The sequence below is a fragment of the Equus przewalskii genome, chromosome 7, assembly GCF_037783145.1.
Source record: "Equus przewalskii isolate Varuska chromosome 7, EquPr2, whole genome shotgun sequence".
NCBI lineage: Eukaryota > Metazoa > Chordata > Mammalia > Perissodactyla > Equidae > Equus > Equus przewalskii.
Window position 1 is genome coordinate 81,040,875 of NC_091837.1, and position 20,313 is coordinate 81,061,187.

Here is a 20,313-nt window from a genome sequence, read left to right on the forward strand (position 1 = left end):
GCAATTTACAAGTAAGCAGGATTTATTTCACCATGTGGTAGCCAGCCTTTTTAAAAACCTGCTTCACATCTGTGTGACTTCCTGTTTGGGGGTATTGAGTGCTTTCTAGTAGGCTGGTTTATAATAATTGGAAATTATTATAAATTGGAAAGTTTACCATTTTCATGTTCTGTTTTGGGTCCTGTTGGATCAATTATGGTATTTGGGGGCCGAGGTGAGATAAGGACTTGTCTCCCAGTTAAATATACATAGTTAACGTGCAACTTATTGAAATGCCCGTCACTTACTTTGTAACTTTATGTCGTTTGTCTTAGCGTGGAGAGTTGTGTGAGGAAAGAATTGGAAGCTTCGGGATGGCAAGTCCTCAGTAATATCTGTGAAATGTTTGAGGGGGTGAGGTGGGCAGAAATTGGATTTGAGGATGAATGTTGCAGAATTCTCTCACATCTCCCAAATATAATATAATTGTGGCTTAAGTTTCGTTCTTTTCAAATCTGGGTTTTCATGTTCTAAGAATACCTCTAACTTAACAGTTAAGTTTTCTTTTCTCGTGCCAAGGAGAGAGCAGCCATCTAATGCAATGTGTGTGAAAGGCTCTAATAATCACCATTCGATGCTGATAAAAACTAATTTTCATGCGCTATGCATGTACCCCTTTGTTTTCATTATGATGAGTAGCTAGTTCTTGTTGCTGATAAATATTTCAGACACATTAAACACAGTAAGAAATGGTAAGTATAGAATGCTTAGCAGGTGTTTTTCATTTCTCAGATAAAAGTAGCAATTCCCACGTTTGGTTTTAATGAGTCCTGTCCCCTCTATTTCTCTCATTAGTAATATCCGCTGTTTCAAGATTGATCAGCCTTCAGCAGGAGATGCATCTGGAGCCCCAGCTGTATGGAGCCATGGTTACACTGAAGCTTCAGGAGTGAAAAACAAGTAAGTGGGTGAAACTTGGGAGTGAGAACCGCCTCCTGCCCGCCTCCCTTCTTTAGTAGGGCCGACAGAAACCCAGTGCTGGCACGCTCTTTCCTCATGCAACCTTTATTTGAGCATGTTTCCCCAATGTGAGGCCACCTCATGACTTACATTTGGACATTAAGCTGAGCTCTGCTTGGCATCACATACTCTCTCTTTGTGAGAGATGTTGCTAGGATACCGTGTAACTGACACATTACATCTATGTGAGACTCCAGTGTGTGGAGAAGGCCTAAGTATTGAAATGCATCCCTGCTCTTTGAAAAGCCCCTTTATCTTTCTCTGAAGCCTGTTTACCAAGCAAAACGGGGATAGTATTAAGGGAGAAGTAGCCTTGATTGTCCATATTCGAGATCACTTATGTTAACCAGTCCCTGGTTCCATGGAGCTGTTTTTTACAATCCGAATTAGCTTCACAGGAGTTTGATGTCCCTTCCCTGTAATGTCAACTGCTTGTCTTGCCACCAGCACTTGTCCATCTTAATTTTTTTCTTCCCTATTTTCACCAACCTTCCCTGTCTTAGATGCAAATGTTAGTTTTCCTGAGAATTGTGAGGCTTGCTTGCTTTTTATGAAGAGATGCTAATAATTAGTACCAGAACAGTAAAGAACCCTATAAATTAGAATAGTCATAATTTAATTAGCTAAGGTTTAGGAACACAAACATTGAGAGTAAGGGAAGGACGGAAAGTGGAGGATGGTCCAATAATAGCTAACATTAGTATTCAACCCTGGGCGCACATTAGAATCAGTCAGGCGAGGAACTTAAAAATTCTCCAACCTAGACTCTAAATCAGAATGGTTTAAAATCACCCCCAGGTGATTCTAATGTGCATCCAGGATTAAGAATCACTTGACTGACTAGCTGAATACCCTTCGTGGAAAATGAAAGGTGGAATTGTGGTTACCACGCTGACTGCTTTTCTTTGGGACAGAAAACAAAATCAACTCAAGTTCAGGATCTGACACACTGATCCTTTCCTCTTTGCTAAGAGTGCAATTTGGCGTTGTGCTGTCTAGAGAAGAGGCAGCCCCCCTTTCAACACTTCTGTTCCATTTGCCCTGTAAAGGCCAAATAACTGCTTGTGCCTGGGCTCTGGTTGTTGCATTATTTCTATGTACTTTGCACTGTATATCATTGTCTTTGGGGGAAAGAGGAAGAAATTATACATTCTTCGGAGCACTCAGAGTTCCTTCCTAGAGATCTTTCTTTTTAGGGTAAAACACCTTATGTCTTACTTTAGAACACCAGTATGTGAAACTGCTTTCTAATTCCAGAACATTGGTGTGAAATCCAAGACTGGTTTTTAAACATCTGTGGATATTAAAATTTATAATCTAGTCTTGTATATTAGTGAAGCCATAGGCCAATTAGATCTGTTTTTTCTTCATAATTCCCCCTTGTACAATTAATTTTTTTAAATTTTTGTTATATTGAAGTATAGGTATAGAAAAGTACATAAATGAGCATACAACTCTATGACTCACCCTAAAGTGAGCACGCCTGCACGCCATCACCTCCACCAGCACCTCAGGAGGCCCATGCCACCCAGCCCTCACTCTGTTTCCCCTTTTTCATCCTTTGGTTTTGCCAGAAGTTTCTCAAGTGTTTTCTTTTTGAATTGTAGATAATATGGTTATATAAACAAGGAACTTGCCACTTGCCGTCTTGAAGGAAGGAGAGAACTGTGGTGGTCCCACCTCCAAATCCCCATGGGTGTCGGTTCTCTTCTCCCCCTCCCTCCTGCCCCAGGGGTGCCGTGTTGTCTCCCTGTCAGGTCCTTTCAGGTCCTTTGGGGAAACCTGAGCAGGGAGCTGCAGCTGGATAATGTAGGTTCTTCCTCAGACGGAAAGACAAACAGGAAGCTTCAGCAGAAAGAGGAGCTTACAGAAGGGAGACAGAATTAGAAGATTTAATATTATATTATTAAATTTTATTTTGCCACTACTGGCCTTATAACTTGGGGTGACTTATTTTTCTTAATAAGTGGAGGCAGGAATTTCAAAGTACTGAGATGAGAGCCAGACTGCCTGGCTTTGCATCTGGGCTCTCTACTTGCTTGCTGTGTGACCTTGAGCAGTCACTCAACCTCTCTTTGGCTTAATTTCTGTAAAATGGCACTAAAAATACTCCCTGTCCCTCATAGGGTGATAAGGATCCCCTGAGTTACATATGTGAAGTACTTAGAACAATGTGTGCTGTGTAGTAATCCTTTCTAGTGTTAGCTACTATTAATGATAATGCTTATTGCTGTTATTATTTATCCCCACACTCCTTAAGGGCAGGGACTATATTTTCAGGTTCATCGCTCTGTTTTCTGGCCATGATACATATCAGGTGCTTAATTTTTGTTTTCTTTTGATTAATTTATATACAGTAAGAAGGTAGAATTTATATTCAGTAAAATTCACCCTTTTTAGTGTACAGCTCTGCAAGTTTTGATGAAAGATTATCATTGTGTAACCATGAGCAGCTCCACCACCCTCTAGAATTCCCCCACGCCCCTCTGTTGTCACTTCCTCTCCCCACCCCAGCCCCTGGCAACTCCCGATCTTTTTGTTCCCTTAGTTTTGCCTTTTCTAGAATGTCATATAAATGGAATTAGACAGTGTATAGCCTTCTCCATCCAGCTTCTTTCACTTAGCATACTGCATTTGAGATTCATTTGTGATGTTACATGTGTTCCTTTTTTATTGCAGAGTATTATTCCATTGCATGGACACATTATGGTTTGTTTATCCATTCACCATTTGAAGGATAAATTATTTAGATTGTTTGAAGTTTTTAGCAAATACAAATAATGCTATAAACAGTTTCACAGAGGTTTTTGTATGAACATATGTTTCATTTCTCTTGGGTAAATACCTACGAGTAGGATTTCTGAGTCATATGATAAGTATATAATTTTAGAAGACTGCCAAACAGTTTCCTAAAGTGTCTACCATTTTGCATTCCCACTGGCAACGTATGAGAATTCTAGTTGCTCCACATCCTAACCATACTTGTTAGTTATTATCAGGTTGTGGTGGTGGTGGTTTTGGCCATTCTAATAGTGATATCTCTTGATTTTAATGTGCGTTTCCCTAATGATTAATGATTGTTGATCATCCTTTCACATGCTTATTTATCATTGGTCCATATATCTCCGGTCAGAATGTAGTCTTTCACAGCTAAGTATGATGTTAGCTGACGGTATTTTTGTAGACACCCTTTATCAAATTAAGAAAATTCCCTTTAATTCCTAGTTTGCTAAGAGTTTTTATAGTGGGTGTCAAATTTTGTCACAGGCTTTTTCTGCATCAATTGAAATGATCGTATTTTTTTCTTCTTTAGTCTGTTGATGTGGTAAATTACGTTGATTTAAAAATGTTGAATCAGCTTTGCATTTCCAGAATAAATTCCACTTGGTCATGATGTATTATCCTTTTTATGTGCTGCTAGATTCAATTTGCTGGTAATTTGCTGAGCATGTCTCTATTCATAGTTGATATTAGCTTTTAGTTTTCTTTTCTTATGATGTCTTTGTCTAGTTTTGGTATCAGGGTAATTCTTGCCTCATAGAATGATTTGAGAAGTGTTTCTTCAGCTTAAGTTTTCTGGAAGAGTTTGTACAGAATTGATATTATTTATTCCTTAAATGCTTGGTAGAATTTACCAATAAAACTATCTGGGCCTGAAATTTTCTTTGGTTTTTAATTTAGCATACAATTTCATTAATACAGGATTATCTCTTTCTTCTTGAATGAACTTTAGTAATTTGTGTCTTTCAAGGAATTTATCCATTTCATCTAGTTTTCAGATTTGTTGGGATAAACTTGTTGATAATATTATTATCCTTTTAATATATGTAGGATGTGCAGTGATGCCTCTCCCCTCACTCATTCCTAACATTGGTAATTTGTGTCTTGTCTTTTTACCCTGATCAATTTGGTTTGAGGTTTATCAATTTTATTGATATTCTCAAAGAACCATCTTTTGGTTTCATTGATTTTTCTATATTTTTCTGTTTTCTAAGAATTTCAGTGACTTCTGCTCTTATTTTTATTTTTTCCTTTCTGCTTGCTTTGGGATTTCTCTGTTCTTACTTTTCTAGTTTCTTAAGGTGGAAGCTTATGTCATTGATTTGAACTTAGGACATTAATTTTCTAAGCACTTAGACCTGTAAATTTCCTTCTAAGCCATTTCTTCAATATGGTTAGAGAACATGCTTTGAATGACTTGAATCTTGAAATTTTAGACGTTTTTTTAGCCCAGAATATGGCCTATCTTGGTAAGTATTCTGTGTGCTTTTGGGGAAAAAAAATGTGTTCTGTTGTTTTGGGGTAGAGTGTCAATTAGATCAAATTGGTTGATGCCGTTGTTCAAGTCTTAAATCTCCTTACTGGTTTTCTGTCTACTTGTGCTGTTGATGACGGAGAGACTATAGTTATGCATTTGTCTGTTTCTCCTTGTAGTTGTCTCAGTTTTTGCTTAGTGTATTTAAGCATTGTTATTAAGAGCGTAAACATTTAGAATGTTAAAGCTTTGTGATGTACTGACCATTTTATCATTATAAATGAATTCATTTATGTAATATTCTTTGTTCTGAAATGTTCTTTGTCTGATATTAATGTAGCTGCTCCAGCTTTCTTTTGATTAGTTTATTAGCATGGTGTATCATTTTTTATCCTTTTACTTTTAATCTACTTGTCTCTTTATATTTAAAATGTATTTCTTATAGGTTATAAACTATATATGCTATAGTTAGGTCTTTCTTTTTTTTATCCAATCTGACTTGCTGTCTTTTTGGGGGGTGTTTAGACCTTTCTTTTTCTTTTCTTTTTTTTTTGTTTTTTTGTTTTTTGTTTTTTTGTTTTGTTTTTTTGGTGAGGCAGATTGTCCCTGAGCTAACATCTGCTGCCAATCTTCCTCTTTTTGCTTCAGGAAGATTGTCCCTGAGCTAACATCTGTCCCAATCTTCCTCTATTTTGTATGTGGGATGCCACCCCAGCATGGCTTGATGAGTGGTGTGTAGGTCTGCACCCAGGATCTGAACCTGCAAATCCCAGGCTGCCGAAGTGCAGTGCCTGAACTTAACCACTATGCCACCAGGCCTGCTCCAGACCATTTTTATTTTTAATGAAACCATTGATATGATTAGGTTTAAATCAGCCAACTTATTATTTGTTTTCTTTGTCTCATCTGTTCTTGATTCCCTTTTTCTCTCTTTTTTTTTGTTCTTTTGGGTTGAGTAATTCTTAGAATTCCGTTTTATCTCCTTTATTTGTTGTTACTAGTCCTCCCTTCTGTGTGTGTGTGTGGTTTCTTCAGGGTTTATAGTATAATCTGTATCTTATTAATTAGTTGACCTTTAAGTAATATTATATCACTTCACCTATGTTATGAGAACCTTAGCATGTGTACTTCCATTTCCCCTCTCCTACTTTTCTTGTTATTGTTGTTGTATGTTTTACTTCTACCTTTATTATAATCCCCAAAATACATTGTTATAATTTTTACTTTAAACAGTCAGTTATTTTCCAAAGCAGGATTTCTCAACTTCAGTACTATTGACATTTTCAGCCAGATAATTATTTGTGTTGTCGGGGGGCGCGGGTGTTGTGTGCACTGTAGGATGTTTAGCAGCTTCCTTCTACCTACTAGAGGTGATACACCCATGCCCCCAGTCGTGACCATCAGAAGTGTCTCCTAGGGACAGCATTGCCCCCATTGAGAACCACTGTTGTAAAGTGACTTTAAAAATAAGAAAAATAAAATTTTGTATTTATTCACCTATTTGTCATTTCTGGTACACTTCATTCTTTTATGTAGATCCAGATTTCTATCTGGTAGCATTTTCTTCTGCCTCACGTATTTCCATTTACGTTTCTTATAGTGCCAGTCTTTTGGTGGTAAATTCTTTTATTTTGTGCATCTGAAAATATCTTTATTTCACATCAACTTTTGAAAGCTGTTTTCGCTGGGTTAGAAATCCAGGTTGACAGTTTTGCCTATCATACTTTAAAGATGTTGCTCCACTGTCTTCTGCATTTTCTAATGAGAAGTCAGCTGTCATTCGTGTCTTTGTTCCTCCCCCCTCCCCCGCCTTTATTCCTGGCTTTCGGCCATTTGATTTTGATGTGCCTCAGTCAAGTTTTTTCATTTCCTTTTGCTTACTGTTTGTTGAGCTTCTTGTATCTGTAGGTTCATAGACGTCATCAGATTTGAAGTATTTTCAGCCATTAATTCTTCAAAAGTTTTTTCTGTCTCTTCTCCTTTGAAGACTCCAATTCCCTATAAATTAGGCTGCTTGAAGTTATGCCGCTGCTCACTAATGCCCTGGCTTCTTGTTTTTCCCGGAGTCTTTTTTTCTCTGTGTTTCACTTTGGATAGTTTCTGGGACACAGCGAAGTTCCTGGGAAACAGTTTGGTTCCTTGGAGGCATGGAGTGGAGACTCTGCAGGCCGCCAGAGCCCTTTCCCCTCCGCACAGCTCTCCTCCCACCAGTCCTCCGCCTCTGAACTCTCCCGCCCGTCCTCCTTCCACCTGGGGAGGCCGCCAGGCTCCACTTGGGTTTCTCCTCCCTGTGCTGCAGCCCAGAAATTGTTTCCAAGCAGTAAGCTGGGCAGGCACCAGTCTTGCTCTCTGATCTGCACTTCTTATTGTCCAGTCTCTGAACACTGGTTTTTTTGTGGGGTTTTTTTGCCTTTTTTAAAGTTGTTTGAGACTTTTCATATGTTTTTATATGTTTTTCATATATTTTTGCAATGTTTTAGTTGTTACTCCATTTTTGCCTGATATGAAAGTTCTCCTTAATAAATGTTTTGTGAATGAATGTGGACATGTGGCTTCATATTCTTGTATTATTTCCCATGCCTCTATGCCCTTTCTTTCACTGCCATTTAAAAATAAAATCGTCAGAAGATAAGGGTGGGGGAAACCATGTGTGAAGCACAAATATGTGCTAATCATTCTTCTTTGCCCACAGAGATTAGTTGATATAAGTGAGCTGGGGTTAGTCTATTCTTAGTCTGTAGTCATGAAGAAAGAGACAAGACTGGGATAGGCAAATCTGAAAAAAGAGTGAGTCAGGTGGGCGTGGAGAGGGAGAGGTGAGTAGACTTAGCACGAAAGCATTCTTGCTTTGCAGGTTGTGTGTTGCAGCCCTGTCGGTGAATAACTTCTGTGACAACCGGGAGGCCCTGTATGGTGTATTTGACGGAGACCGTAACGTGGAGGTACCCTACCTTCTCCAGTGTACTATGAGTGACATTTTGGCAGAAGAGCTGCAGAAAACAAAAAATGAAGAAGAATACATGGTCAATACGTTCATCGTTATGCAAAGGTAAAGCTGAGAGTCCCTGCTGTGTGTTTTCTTGCTCTCGTTTGAGTGTTTGCCCTCGGATTAGAAAACTAGGTGCCAGCGATCTCAAAGCACTGTTGTGGAACAGGGTATGCAAGATGCATTCAGGCCGCTTGGTTTTGCCCAAACGTCAGGATGGACTGTGTTCTGTTTGAGACATGCTGATGTCCAGACAACTTTGTAGGAAGTCGAGTCAGTGACAGGAACTTGGTTTCTCTTAGAACTGGACCTCACAGGCTTGTCGTGATTCCAGATTTTCACCAGATTGTTTGCAATGCACTTCACCCTCCCCGTAAAATCACCTGGGCTCCAGAGGCTCTTTAGACCCTCTGGTGTGTGAGCTGCTCTTTCAAATGGACTGTTTTGATCTTGTTATGTTCACTCGTATGAAATACTGTCGCTGGTTTGAGATCATGCAAACCTTTGTGAACTTGAGATGGTCAGATTTTAGGCCAGGCGTTAAATCATTCTTCATATGTTGTTACTGAATGTTCAAGACAGTGTTTCTAGCAGAATCATAGGCCATTGCCTAGAGGTTTTGGTCACCATAGGAATTGTGGAATGTTGTTTGTAACTCTTAGGGCTGAATGTTACAAGCATTCCCTCCTTCAAAGAATTGCTCGTTCTTTTGTCACTTTAACGGCTTTGTAGGTTGTAAAGGAATTGCCTGTCTATTAATATTGTGCTGCAAACACTTGCTGATGTGGGACCAAGAAGTGGAGAGTGCTCTAAAGGTCGTGGGAACAATGACGATCTTTTCTCTTTCTCTCCTTTTTCTCTCTTGATAATCTGCCAGAGGAAGTATCTTTGTAACAGGGATAGAAAAGTATCTGCTAAGGAATGCTGCTTCAGAGGAGCCTTTACAGATACCCTGAGTCGTGGGTGTAGTCACGAGGAAGAGGTCCTCCTGAAGCGCTCAGTGAGGGCAGGCCCAGTGAGGTTCTTTGCTGCCAGACACACCTGTCTTTCAGAGTCTCGGTGGGCAGGTACAATTAACCATTGGATACTGGTGGTAGCTCTTATTTAGTGAGCCCTTAATATGTACCTGTCCTTGTTCTAAATACCTTAATACCATAAATTTTACACGGTGAGATAGATAATGTTACTGTTCTTGTTTTACTGATGAGTAACTGAGGTACAGAGAGGTGAAGCAAATTGCTCTAAGAACTAACAGATGGTACAGCTGGAATTTGACCTCAGGCAGTAAGACTCCAGAGGACGTTCTGCCTGCCAGGCACATCCATCTCCTTTTCTGTGTTTACCACCATCCCATCATAAGAAAAAAACAAGTAAGTATCATACACACAGACACAAACGTGCACACACACAACCCCATCACCCGCCCCTCCAAGAGATCTGCTTTTTATAGACTCTCAAACATTGGAAAGAATTAAGAACTTAAGAACCTCAAACTCTGATTACCAGCTGTACTTTTTACAAATTCCGTCTATTTCTGGCTTTGCTGAGAGGAGTCATTATGCCTTTGAAAGGAAGAAAGTGGTGCTGCCTTGGCAGGGCCTAAAGCCAAATCCAGTCATGAGTGTCCTGAAGTTGGAGTGTAGAGACCCAAATTGTCGGCCCATCTCCAGGGTCATTTGTGTGCCTCCTCTTTTCCCTCTTTGTTAATAAGTTATGGGATGTGTGGTGATCTTTTCGGTCCTTAGGAGAACTGTATGTTCTTTGTGCGTGACATCCTAATGCATGTGAGTAGGCAGCCCTGGTTTCCATTGCTATTACTGCCACTTACCTAACGTAGACCGGTGATGTGAGCTGACAGCACCTGAGGGTCTGCCCTTGTCATTGGAGGAGTCTGTCTGTCTTCACCTTCTTGCTCCTGTGCCACTCAGGATCAGCGGGGACCTGGGAGGCACTGCTGTCTGTGGGGCTTGTCATGGGGAGTTCTTGGCTCCTTTTGATTGTTGAAACTTGCAGATGCTGTGTGTATTCAGTAAGTCTCTGGATTAATGGTCATGAATAAAAGCACTTTGGAGCTTGATTACTAGAATGTCCTTTCTGTAAATGTTCTAGGATAGACACTGGTCCAGGAAGCCTTCACCATATAGGGCAAGAACATGAATGGTCCAATACTTAAAAGCTCATACCAGCAAACATCCTTATAAAGGCAGAGAATGTGGTCAGGTAGTTTTGGAGTGTATGTGTCAATGGGTCTCGTATGTCTGCACCTGCTCCTGTTTGAGTGGTCCCTTCAATTTCCTCTCCCTGGAGCAGAGGGCATTTAGAGAGGTGAATGGGGCAAGCAGTGGTCATTTTCCTCTGTCTTTGGAGTGTGCTGAGATGGCGGTAGCAGGCTGGATGCACAGGACAGGGGCTCCTTTCCTCCACATCAGCTCCTGGGGCTTTAGTGGTAAAGTGACACTTCGCCTCAGTTGTGAGCAGACACCTCTCTGTGTGTATCAGATTCCGGGGGCTCTTTTCCTCTGAGAAGCTGAGCAGAGCCTGCTTGGGTGAAAGAGGCTGAAGTGAACCCCTAGGTTCTGGTTTTCCCCAAGCGCTGTCCAGTGGCCCAGTCAGAAAGTTGAATTAGCAAAACTGACACATGACAGGTTGTGTTTACCTTCGCCCTTCCGATTCCAGGAAACTCGGAACTGCTGGGCAGAAACTTGGAGGTGCTGCTGTCCTCTGTCATATCAGGCATGACCCTGTGGACCCAGGAGGATCCTTCACCTTGACCTCTGCTAATGTGGGCAAGTGCCAAACGGTTCTCTGTCGGAATGGGCAGCCGTTGCCTCTGTCCAGATCGTATGTCATGAGCTGTGAAGAAGAACTGAAGAGAATTAAACGGCACAAGGCCATTATCACTGAGGTGAGGGGAGAGCCCTTCTCTTCAGGGTGGTGGGGAGGATGGGGCCAGGGTCATGGCAGAAACCAGCCAGGGAGCATTTCCCTTCAAAGAACGTTCTTTGAAGTTGGTTTAAAATTAAAATTACAAATCCATGTGTCACAAAGCAAATTCTTTGTGTGATATGTCTGAAGACATTATGATGTACAGAATAATAAACCATTGATTGATGGCCTCTCTGTGTCAGGAGCTGTGCCAGGTGCTTCAGGGCATTATCACATCTGATCTTCACAGCCATTCTGCCAGGGGCTGGTTCGGGGGTTGAGGGCTCTGCCCCTGAAATTACACAGCTGGTCCTCATAGCCTAGTTCTGCCACCTGCAGGCTGTGACTGTTAAACCACTAAGCCTCAGTTTCCTCATCTGTAAAGTGGGAATAATCACTTATCTGTCCTGTCTTGCAAGGCTAGTGTGAGCATCAGTGTAAACGTAACTCGTTGGTATTTCGGTTCGTGTCTAGTGTTCCATTTGAGTAAGGCCGTGAATGGTTTTCATTCAACCAGGGGCGATTTTGTCCCCCACAGGACATTTGGCAAGGTCTGGAGACATTTTTGTTGTCACAACTGGGGTGGAGAGTGCTTTTGACATGTAGTAGACAGAGGCAGGGGGCTGCTAAACATCTACAACGTTCAGGGCAGCCCCCACAACAAAGAATTATTGGACCAAAATGTCAATAGTGGCACTGTTGAGAAACTCTGGGGTAAGTCTACGATATAACAAGATTCATTACAGCGCAGCTTCCCAAACGGGCTCTAGGAGTTCTGCTCCATTCACTAATTCAGCCTACGATGTTGGTTGTCTGCTGTGTGCCTGAAGAATGGTGTGGGGATACAGAAGTGACCCCCGCAGACACCCACCTGCCCACAGGAGGTGTCCAGTCTTGTGTTGGTGATAAAACCCAAAGAACCATGTGTAGCCTGGGTGAAGAGAGGTGGAAGTTTACAGACCAGTAGAAAAATAGCTGTGATTCTGGATAGGCTTTGATAAATCAGGGCCATAAGAAAGACACAGAGGGACTCCAGAAGCCACCATGAGGGTCTGTGGAAGTGAGTCTGTGTGTCGGTTTTAGTTCCCTGCCTATTCTGGGAGCAGAGAGGACTGAAATGGACAGTAGACACGATGCTAGGGAGAAAAGACAGTCTAAGATGGGACAGAATGTATTGAATTAAATGCTCAGTATTGCACAATGCAAAGGTTAATTATTTCTACTGCATAAATGCATCACAGTCTGTGCTTCAGACTTTTTCTCCTGTTTTCTCTGCCTCTCCTCTTCCTCACTTTGTCTGCATTGCTAAATACTCTACTCCATTCGGAATTTTTACTTCTCTACTTTGAGGCACGCCCCCAAGCATGCACGCACGCACACGCACACACACCATTGGTTCTGATGGGGAGAGATCTCAAGGGTTGGGCAGAACAACAACGGTAATTTTTGCCAAATTCCGTACTTTGGGGAAGAACAAATTATGTGATTTGTTCTTCAAATCGGGAAGAAAAATTGTGATTGAAACCCTGTTGTAGTAATTTTACTTCTAAGAATGCTGTCTGCTTATAAGCGTGGCATGGCAGGATGCATGCAGGGTTGGGGAAGGCACCCTCAAATGTAGGCAGGTGGTAGGGTTGGAAAGGAAATGGATATTCTCTGGAAGTAACACTTCCTTTGAGGGAGTTGGTGAGACCATCTCCATTGCCTCATCCTAGACACACACTGAAAGTTACCTTTGTCGTAATGGAGCCTGCCCTGGAAGGGGTCTTAAAAATAGGGGCATGTAGAGGCATGTTATGGACCTGAGAACCTCAAACTTGACAAGTAAAGAACCGAGCAGGTACATGGGGTCATCTCCCCCCTCCCCTCTAGCTTCAGAGTAGAGGTCCTTTTACTGGCAAATGGTCTGAAGTTTAGTAATTAATTAGATTCGTGATTTAAATGGCGTGAACCCGACTGAACGAAAGCTGGAAGACTGTCTTCTCCATTTGCCACCAGGAGAGCAAGTTCAAGGAAATGAAAGAACCTGGCACTTCTCCTCTAGCCTCTACCTCTCAACACGGACATTCTTACCCTGCTTTCTCTCCACCATTTTTTTTTTTTAAAGATTGGCACCTGGGCTAACAACTGTTGCCAATCTTTTTTTTTCTTCCTGCTTTATCACCCCAACCCCCCCCCGTACCCAGTTGTATATCTTAGTTGCAGGTCCTTCCAGTTGTGGGATGTGGGACGCTCCCTCAACATGGCCTGACGAGCGATGCCATGTCCTCGCCCAGGATCCGAACCCTGGGCCGCCGCAGCAGAGCGCGCGAACTTAACCACTCGGCCACGGAGCCGGCCCCTCTCCACCATTTTTTTTTCAGCTTTCTTAAGTTTAAAACAGTGTCTCTCTTCCCGCTTCTGCACCTTCAGACACTCCCACCCCTCGTGGTTGATGTGCTGTTGGAGAGTAACCTAAGATTTGGGGGCATTATCTTGAACGGTCCCCGCCTCCTGTCTGCTCAGGACGGCTCGTGTCAGAAGGGCTCTTCCTCTCCTGTGGGTTTCAGGAGAAGCTGATCGGTCATGATGCTGTGTCAGGCTAGCTGATGGTTTGCTTTACAGATTGGCATGTCTCTCTACCCAATGTACACACGGTCCCAATAAAGGGAACAGCTGAAATACTGTCCTCTTGTCCCTCCTGCTCCTGGCCTGCCCAGGCTCCTGCCGCAGGTTTCTGCTGACAGATGGACGTTAACCACTCACCAGAGGGTGAGCAGTCCTTCCCTTTGTGGACCACACAGCACTCTTCTTGGGGCCCCAGGGAAGCTGCACAGTTGCGACGTGCACTCTGTGTTAACGTCTATTTGGAAACCCCTCTTCTTCCAGGACGGCAAGGTGAATGGAGTGACGGAGTCCACGCGCATCCTGGGCTACACCTTCCTCCACCCCAGCGTGGTGCCTCGCCCCCACGTACAGTCTGTGCCCCTGACCCCTCAGGACGAGTTCTTCATCCTAGGAAGTAAGGGCTTGTGGGACAGCCTGTCCATCGAGGAGGCTGTGGGGGCTGTGCGGAATGTGCCTGATGCCCTGGCTGCTGCCAAGAAGCTGTGCACGCTGGCCCAGAGCTATGGCTGCCACGACAGCATCAGCGCCGTGGTGGTGCAGCTCAGCGTCACTGAGGACAGCTTCTGCTGCTGCGAGCTCAGCGCAGGTGGGGCTGTCCCGCCACCCAGCCCAGGCATCTTCCCTCCCTCCGTCAGCATGGTCATCAAGGACCGGCCCACCGACGGGCTGGGCGTGCCATCCTCCAGCAGCGGCATGGCCTCTGAGATCAGCAGTGAGCTGTCCACCTCCGAGATGAGCAGTGAGGTGGGGTCTACAGCTTCTGATGAGCCCCCATCTGGAGCCCTGAATGAGAACAGCCCTGCCTACCCCAGCGAGCAGCGCTGCATGCTCCACCCGGTCTGCCTGTCCAACTCCTTCCAGCGCCAGCTGTCCAGCGCCACTTTCTCCAGCGCGTTCTCTGACAATGGCCTTGACAGCGATGATGAAGAGCCAATTGAGGGTGTCTTTACCAATGGCAGCCGAGTAGAGGTAGAAGTCGACATCCACTGCAGCAGGGCCAAGGAGAAGGAGAAACAGCAGCACCTGCTCCAGGTGCCAGCGGAGGCCAGCGATGAGGGGATTGTCATCAGCGCCAACGAGGATGAGCCAGGTCTGCCCAGGAAAGTAGACTTTGCCACTGTGGGGACCATTGGCCGCCGGAGGGCCAACGGCTCTGTGGCGCCCCAGGAAAGGAGCCACAACATGATAGAGGTAGCTACAGACGCGCCTCTCCGAAAGCCTGGAGGCTATTTTGCGGCCCCGGCTCAGCCAGACCCTGATGATCAGTTTATCATACCCCCAGAGCTGGAGGAGGAGGTCAAGGAGATCATGAAACACCACCAGCAGCAGCAGCAGCCTCCAGCACAGCTCCCCCTGCAGCAGCCACAGCGGCAGTGCCCGGCAGACCCGCTGCCAGACTACTGTGACACACCACTATGACCCGCCCGAGCACTATTTAAGAAATAAACGAACCAGGAAAGACTGAGTTGCAAGAGTCTCCCAGGCTCACGTTAAACCAGGGGTACCCACGCCCTTCTCCCAGACACTTCCCCAACTGTCTCTGCAGCTAGGCTCCAGGGTCTCCTCCTGTTGGTCCTTTTTTTTAATAATTACCACTTTTCTTCTAGTGATGCTTTACCAATATGATTGAAATCTGTTAACTTCTTCCCCTAACATATCAGATGTGTAAAGACAAAGAGCAAAAGGTTTAATATATTAAGAGAAACAGTTAATGATAATGTAATATTTTTTAAAATGGCTTTTTGTTGTTTTGTTTGTTTGGAAGGCAGGGCAGGTTGCCAGTGCTAAGTGATATAATAATATTGTAATTCTGTATTTCTTCGGGGGGAAAAGCTTTTTTTTTTGTCTTGAAAATGATAGACATTTGTAGAATATGGAGACTAACTCCTAGGAGTTGCTTTACTCTGTCAGGTGACTTAAGTCACTGGGATTCACTAATTTTCTCTGAGAGAACAGTTGATTGAGAAATTTCTATTGTAAATAGCTCAGTGTTGTATAGTGATGCTTCAAATGTTTTGTAGTTTGGCACAAGGACACAGCCTAAACAACTGACTTTCCTCTCCCTTCCCTTCTGAGGAGCCTGCCTGCCCACGCCCGCCCCATAACCCACGTTTAGTTCATTAAATGGTGAGGCTGGGCAGCTGAGAGCATTTCTGTTCAGATAAGGTGGATCTTAGGCCACTGGCAACGAACCTGCACCCAGGGGGCCTCTGAACCTTTTCTCCTCCTCTCCTGTCCCCACCCAGCCTCTTGACTTTTGCAGACACTTTTTAATTGTGTTCCTTGCTGCTGCCACAATCAGCATGATTGTATAGAGTTCAATTAGATCATTTACATACCAAGAGTTATATTAAAGCAGAATGCACAAATGAACATGTCATAATTTTTGTTATAATAAATATAAAATTTACAAGTATTGCACCCATCTGCTTTTGTCTCAGGAGCCAGATGTGTCTTGCAGATGATCACACCCACCTTGGGTTTGGAATGAATGGATATAACTTTGGTGTTATGAGCTATTTCTGACGTTGGTGTTTTTTTAAGGGGAAACACTCAACAGGTTAGCCTCCATTGAATGAGGCAGTGAAATCAACCCTATGGTTAACAATGCAAGTAGCTGATCTTACAGCCTTTCTATTTCTTGTTATTATTATGTAGGGGAGCCATTAAAAGGGGACTAGGTGGAGGTTGCACAGAGGAGATCCCTAGAAGACTTCTCCCCCACAAGCCCGTTTGTCTCCAGTTCTCTCAGGGCCCCTCCATCACATGAACAGGTTAGTAGACCGTTATTTGAACAGTCCCCATTTACAGACTGTAGTGCCCACCTCACCCCACCCTGCATCTTGTGAACCGTGTGTTGAAGATGCTGTTGGTCTTCTCTATCCCACAGGAACCAACTTCCCAGGTAGAGCTGTCTTCTTTCTTCAGGTCTGCCCTCAAGTAGTACCTGCCTAGTTCAATGACAGGACAGAGCAATTAGTATTTCTTGTAGACTTGGCGACGGGCTATCTGTCCCTTCACTGAGTGGCCAGATCAGTAGACTGAGCTTGCCTTGGTTATGTCCATACTTCATTCTGTGTCAGGCTACTTAAACACCGTGCTCTTTGAAAACCACTAAGGCCATGAAAGAAGATTGAGCTCATCTCAGCCCAGGAAGAGACCCAGAGACCAAAGGACTAGACTGCCCAAGCCCAGCGTTCTCTGCTCTAGACCAGAAACAGAACCATCTCAGGATCCTTGCGCCCATCCGCACTCACCAGCACCTTGCCTTCCTCAGTCTTTGCCCTGCTCGGTTGGATTGGAGCAGACTTGGAAAGCTCTGGGTTTTTACAACAGTAGTGCTTTATTCACTGCAGAAGATCTGGGCTGGTTCTCTGACTTCCTCAGTTCTTAAATCTCCTGGGAGATGGGTTCACCTGTTGCCTGAGTGGGGCATACCCAGACTATCAGGGTGGGTCCCTCTTCCACCGCAGCTCCCTTCCGGAGGGGTCAACACTTGCTGCCCTGAGTGTGGTCAACTGAGGCAGCAGCCATTTGAGAATTCCATGACGGGTCCCACGGCAGCTCCTTATGCCAGGGGCAGCCGCTGGGACCAGCAAGTCTCATGTGGAGGTTTATCTCATTTACTAACTGTTGTGGCTGATGTGGGAGAACAGGCACAGGCTTGGTGTTGGTGTTTCCTCAGTCCACGGTTCAGTCAGTGTTTGCTTCTGTTTACTGTATCATTGAGTCACATTGAGCACATACTGCTTAAAGATACTGTGGAGATACAGGATAAAACTTTGCCTTTGGGAGCTTGAACTAATAGGCATGTGGATGGAAAGATAACAGATGAGCCCATGTTAGGTGGCCACAGAGGCAGAGACATACTAACAGGTCTCCTGGCTCTTGCTTGGGAGCCTCCCAGTTATTTCCTGAGGAGTCATTTCCTTTCACTTCTACTCATCAAGGTAGCATCTAATACTATATTTAGAACTGCTCACAGACTAAATGACAGTGCTTCGTATTTGAAGATCCCCAAAGCCATGGGATCTCTAGGGTGGGTATGAGGGAAAAGGGCATTCCCGCTTGCTACATTCCCTTTTTCCTGCTGGAAAGCCTGGTAATCGGGAGAGGGTTGGGGAAGAAGGAGGAAGCGGTTGGAGCAGAAGGTGGGAAGCTCTGAGGAGGCCCACAGCTTTGCTACTAGACTCAAAGCTCCTGATTGAGAACCCTAGAGGGTTTTTGGTGTTGGACCAGCCACGTGTGTGTCCATGGAATACTGGCTTTGAAGAGGACACCAGGGCCAGTCTCTGGAGCCCAGACACCCAACCTGTCTGACTTGGTTTCTCTTGATTGCTTTTGTCACAGCACCACCTGCTGGTAAGATTAGACTTTGGGAAGAAGTGGTCTTAACTCGCGTTCTTTCTTTATCTTTATCCTTCCTCCACTCTTCCAGAACAAGCAAAGTTTAAGTTACTCATTCTTTTCCTAGACACGTGACAGCAATCCCAAGCACTGTTAAATAGGCAGAGAAACAACATTAAACCATGTTGTTATTGCACCTGTGGAGGTCTGCTTTGTAGGGTGGTTCAGTTGATGACAACTGGCGCCTGTGATGGACACTGTTTTTCCATGGGAAATTGACATGCGGACATATCAAGAGATGTCACCAGAGTCATAGCATTGACCTGGGAGAGAGGAAGTCAGTCTCCAACATCCATCCAATTCCCATTGCCCATGGTGAAAGATAAATAAAAGTACATAATGTGCTTTAGGTCTTATGGGATAACATCTGAGGGTCAGCTCATTGCTGGCGTGCTCGGTGGGGAGAATAAGATAACTCCCATTTGATCGTGCTAATGCCCATGTGCACACCCGTCAGAAGGCATTCTGAATTAACCCTGACACATCAGGAGATAGACTTTCTGTAAAGTATGGGCGCTGTGGAATCTGCTGTACCTACCTCCCCAATGATCAAACCAGGTGATGTATTTGAAGTAATCTGTAGACAGTAAAGCCTTATGTAAGTGCAAGTATTGTTGTCATTGTTGTAATCGAAGAACTAAGGGTGGTCAGAAAGAAAATAATTGGGAACACAGCAAAAGTACCTTTTTAAATTACAAACTCTGAGAGAAACATCTGTTGGATTGTTCCAGGAGGGAGAGGATGAGGTAATGATAGAGAAAATAGGCTTTTCTCATTGCCGTTGAATTTCATTTTTCTTTCACTTCATCCCCCAACCTATGTTTGATGCAAATGAATCTATGCAAACTTTTTTATTCCACGGTTGTCATTCATCTGTCATGAGCAGATTCCTATTGCTGCGGATGTGAGAGATGGCTCTAAGGGCTCTTCCTCCCAGGCCCAAAATTGCAACCAAGTTCAGACTTAGTTTGGCAGACCCGTTGCCCTGATCCGTAATGAAAGCAGCAACTCCAGCTAGCAGACAAACTTCAGGCTAATGATAGGAAACAGGCTCCACCACCACCATACCCACCGGTTCACCACGTCCGTTTGCTCAGCACGTCTAGGAAACGCCACCCTAGCGTCACCACTGTGTTGGGCTCTGGGTCACCACCTGGGACCTCGAATGCAGTGGGGCGTGGGTGCAGTGGTGGCTGTGCCGACCTCGAGAGGTCAGGGCCTGAGCCAGCATCAGGGTGGACTGTGGCCCACATATTGTCCCCTCCCTTCTAGAAGACTAAGGTTGAACACTTGACAGGAGGAAATGGGCAAGGGAGTCCCTGAGGCCACCTTCCGTTTTCTGGGCTGTGTGGTCAAGTGGCAGGCCATGCTGTCCCCTGCCCTGAATTTAAGTGCCCTGGACAAGCACTGTTTTTGTTGGGCTCCAGTTCAGTAGTCCCTTCATTTTATTCTAAATCAGAAACACAGTGTCCTATCCTGTTCAAAGGGGGAACAGCAGAATACTTGGAGAATTTTCTTCCATCTGCTTATGACTAGAACTGTTCCCAATGTCATTCCTCTCTTTTTTCTAAAGACGTGGAACGAAAACCGACTTCAAACGGAAATTTCAAGTACTTTCTCGCCGTTACTATTTTTTAGGTCTTATGCCAATAAACTGTGCCTTCCCCTAATTACTAACCTTATCTATTGAAAGAAAGTTGAAATGGCAACTGAGATGAATCTCCCAAATGTTGCGCCTCCAGATGTTGGCTTTTCTCGAACTGATTTATAGGTCATTTGCTTTGCTCAGTCTTTAAGAAAAATGCTCCACAGTTAACATTTGGAGGTTCTTAAACCAGTTTTCCACTTAATAGAAATTGCCCTGTAAGCCAGGAATAAGTCATGCACACAAAATAGAGTCTTTTATTTATTTATGATCTATAATACATTTTGAGAACTACTCGAATATTCCTTTTCCTAGAGCATTTCGGTAGGTTAAAAATAGCTTGTTGAAAGGTGTGTCACATCCCTGCTACCCTAAGCACAATCAGCTGGACTTTTTCCTCAGGAGCTGAAACCACCATCTCTCACAGGCAAAACCCGTTAGGATTTTTTTCCTAGAAACTTCATTCAGCATGTATTACAATGCTGTCTG

The 20,313-nt window shown here is 44.0% G+C and overlaps 1 protein-coding gene and 1 long non-coding RNA gene across 2 annotated transcripts in view; both read left to right on the top strand.

Moving 5' to 3' along the window:
* PHLPP1 (PH domain and leucine rich repeat protein phosphatase 1) overlaps positions 1-16,188 on the top strand; it is a 219,534-nt gene extending 203,346 nt beyond the window's left edge. The window contains 4 exon segments of the mRNA XM_070627811.1: positions 835-939; positions 8,109-8,303; positions 10,917-11,145; positions 14,034-16,188. Of these exon segments, the coding sequence (XP_070483912.1) occupies positions 835-939; positions 8,109-8,303; positions 10,917-11,145; positions 14,034-15,191 (1,687 nt within the window). The 3' untranslated portion in view covers positions 15,192-16,188.
* Positions 16,189-16,428: 240 nt separating this feature from the next.
* LOC139084583 (uncharacterized) lies at positions 16,429-18,787 on the top strand. The gene is made up of 2 exons (XR_011542080.1): positions 16,429-16,546; positions 16,663-18,787. It is a non-coding gene; the product is annotated as an uncharacterized lncRNA (long non-coding RNA).
* The last annotated feature ends 1,526 nt before the right edge of the window (positions 18,788-20,313 follow it).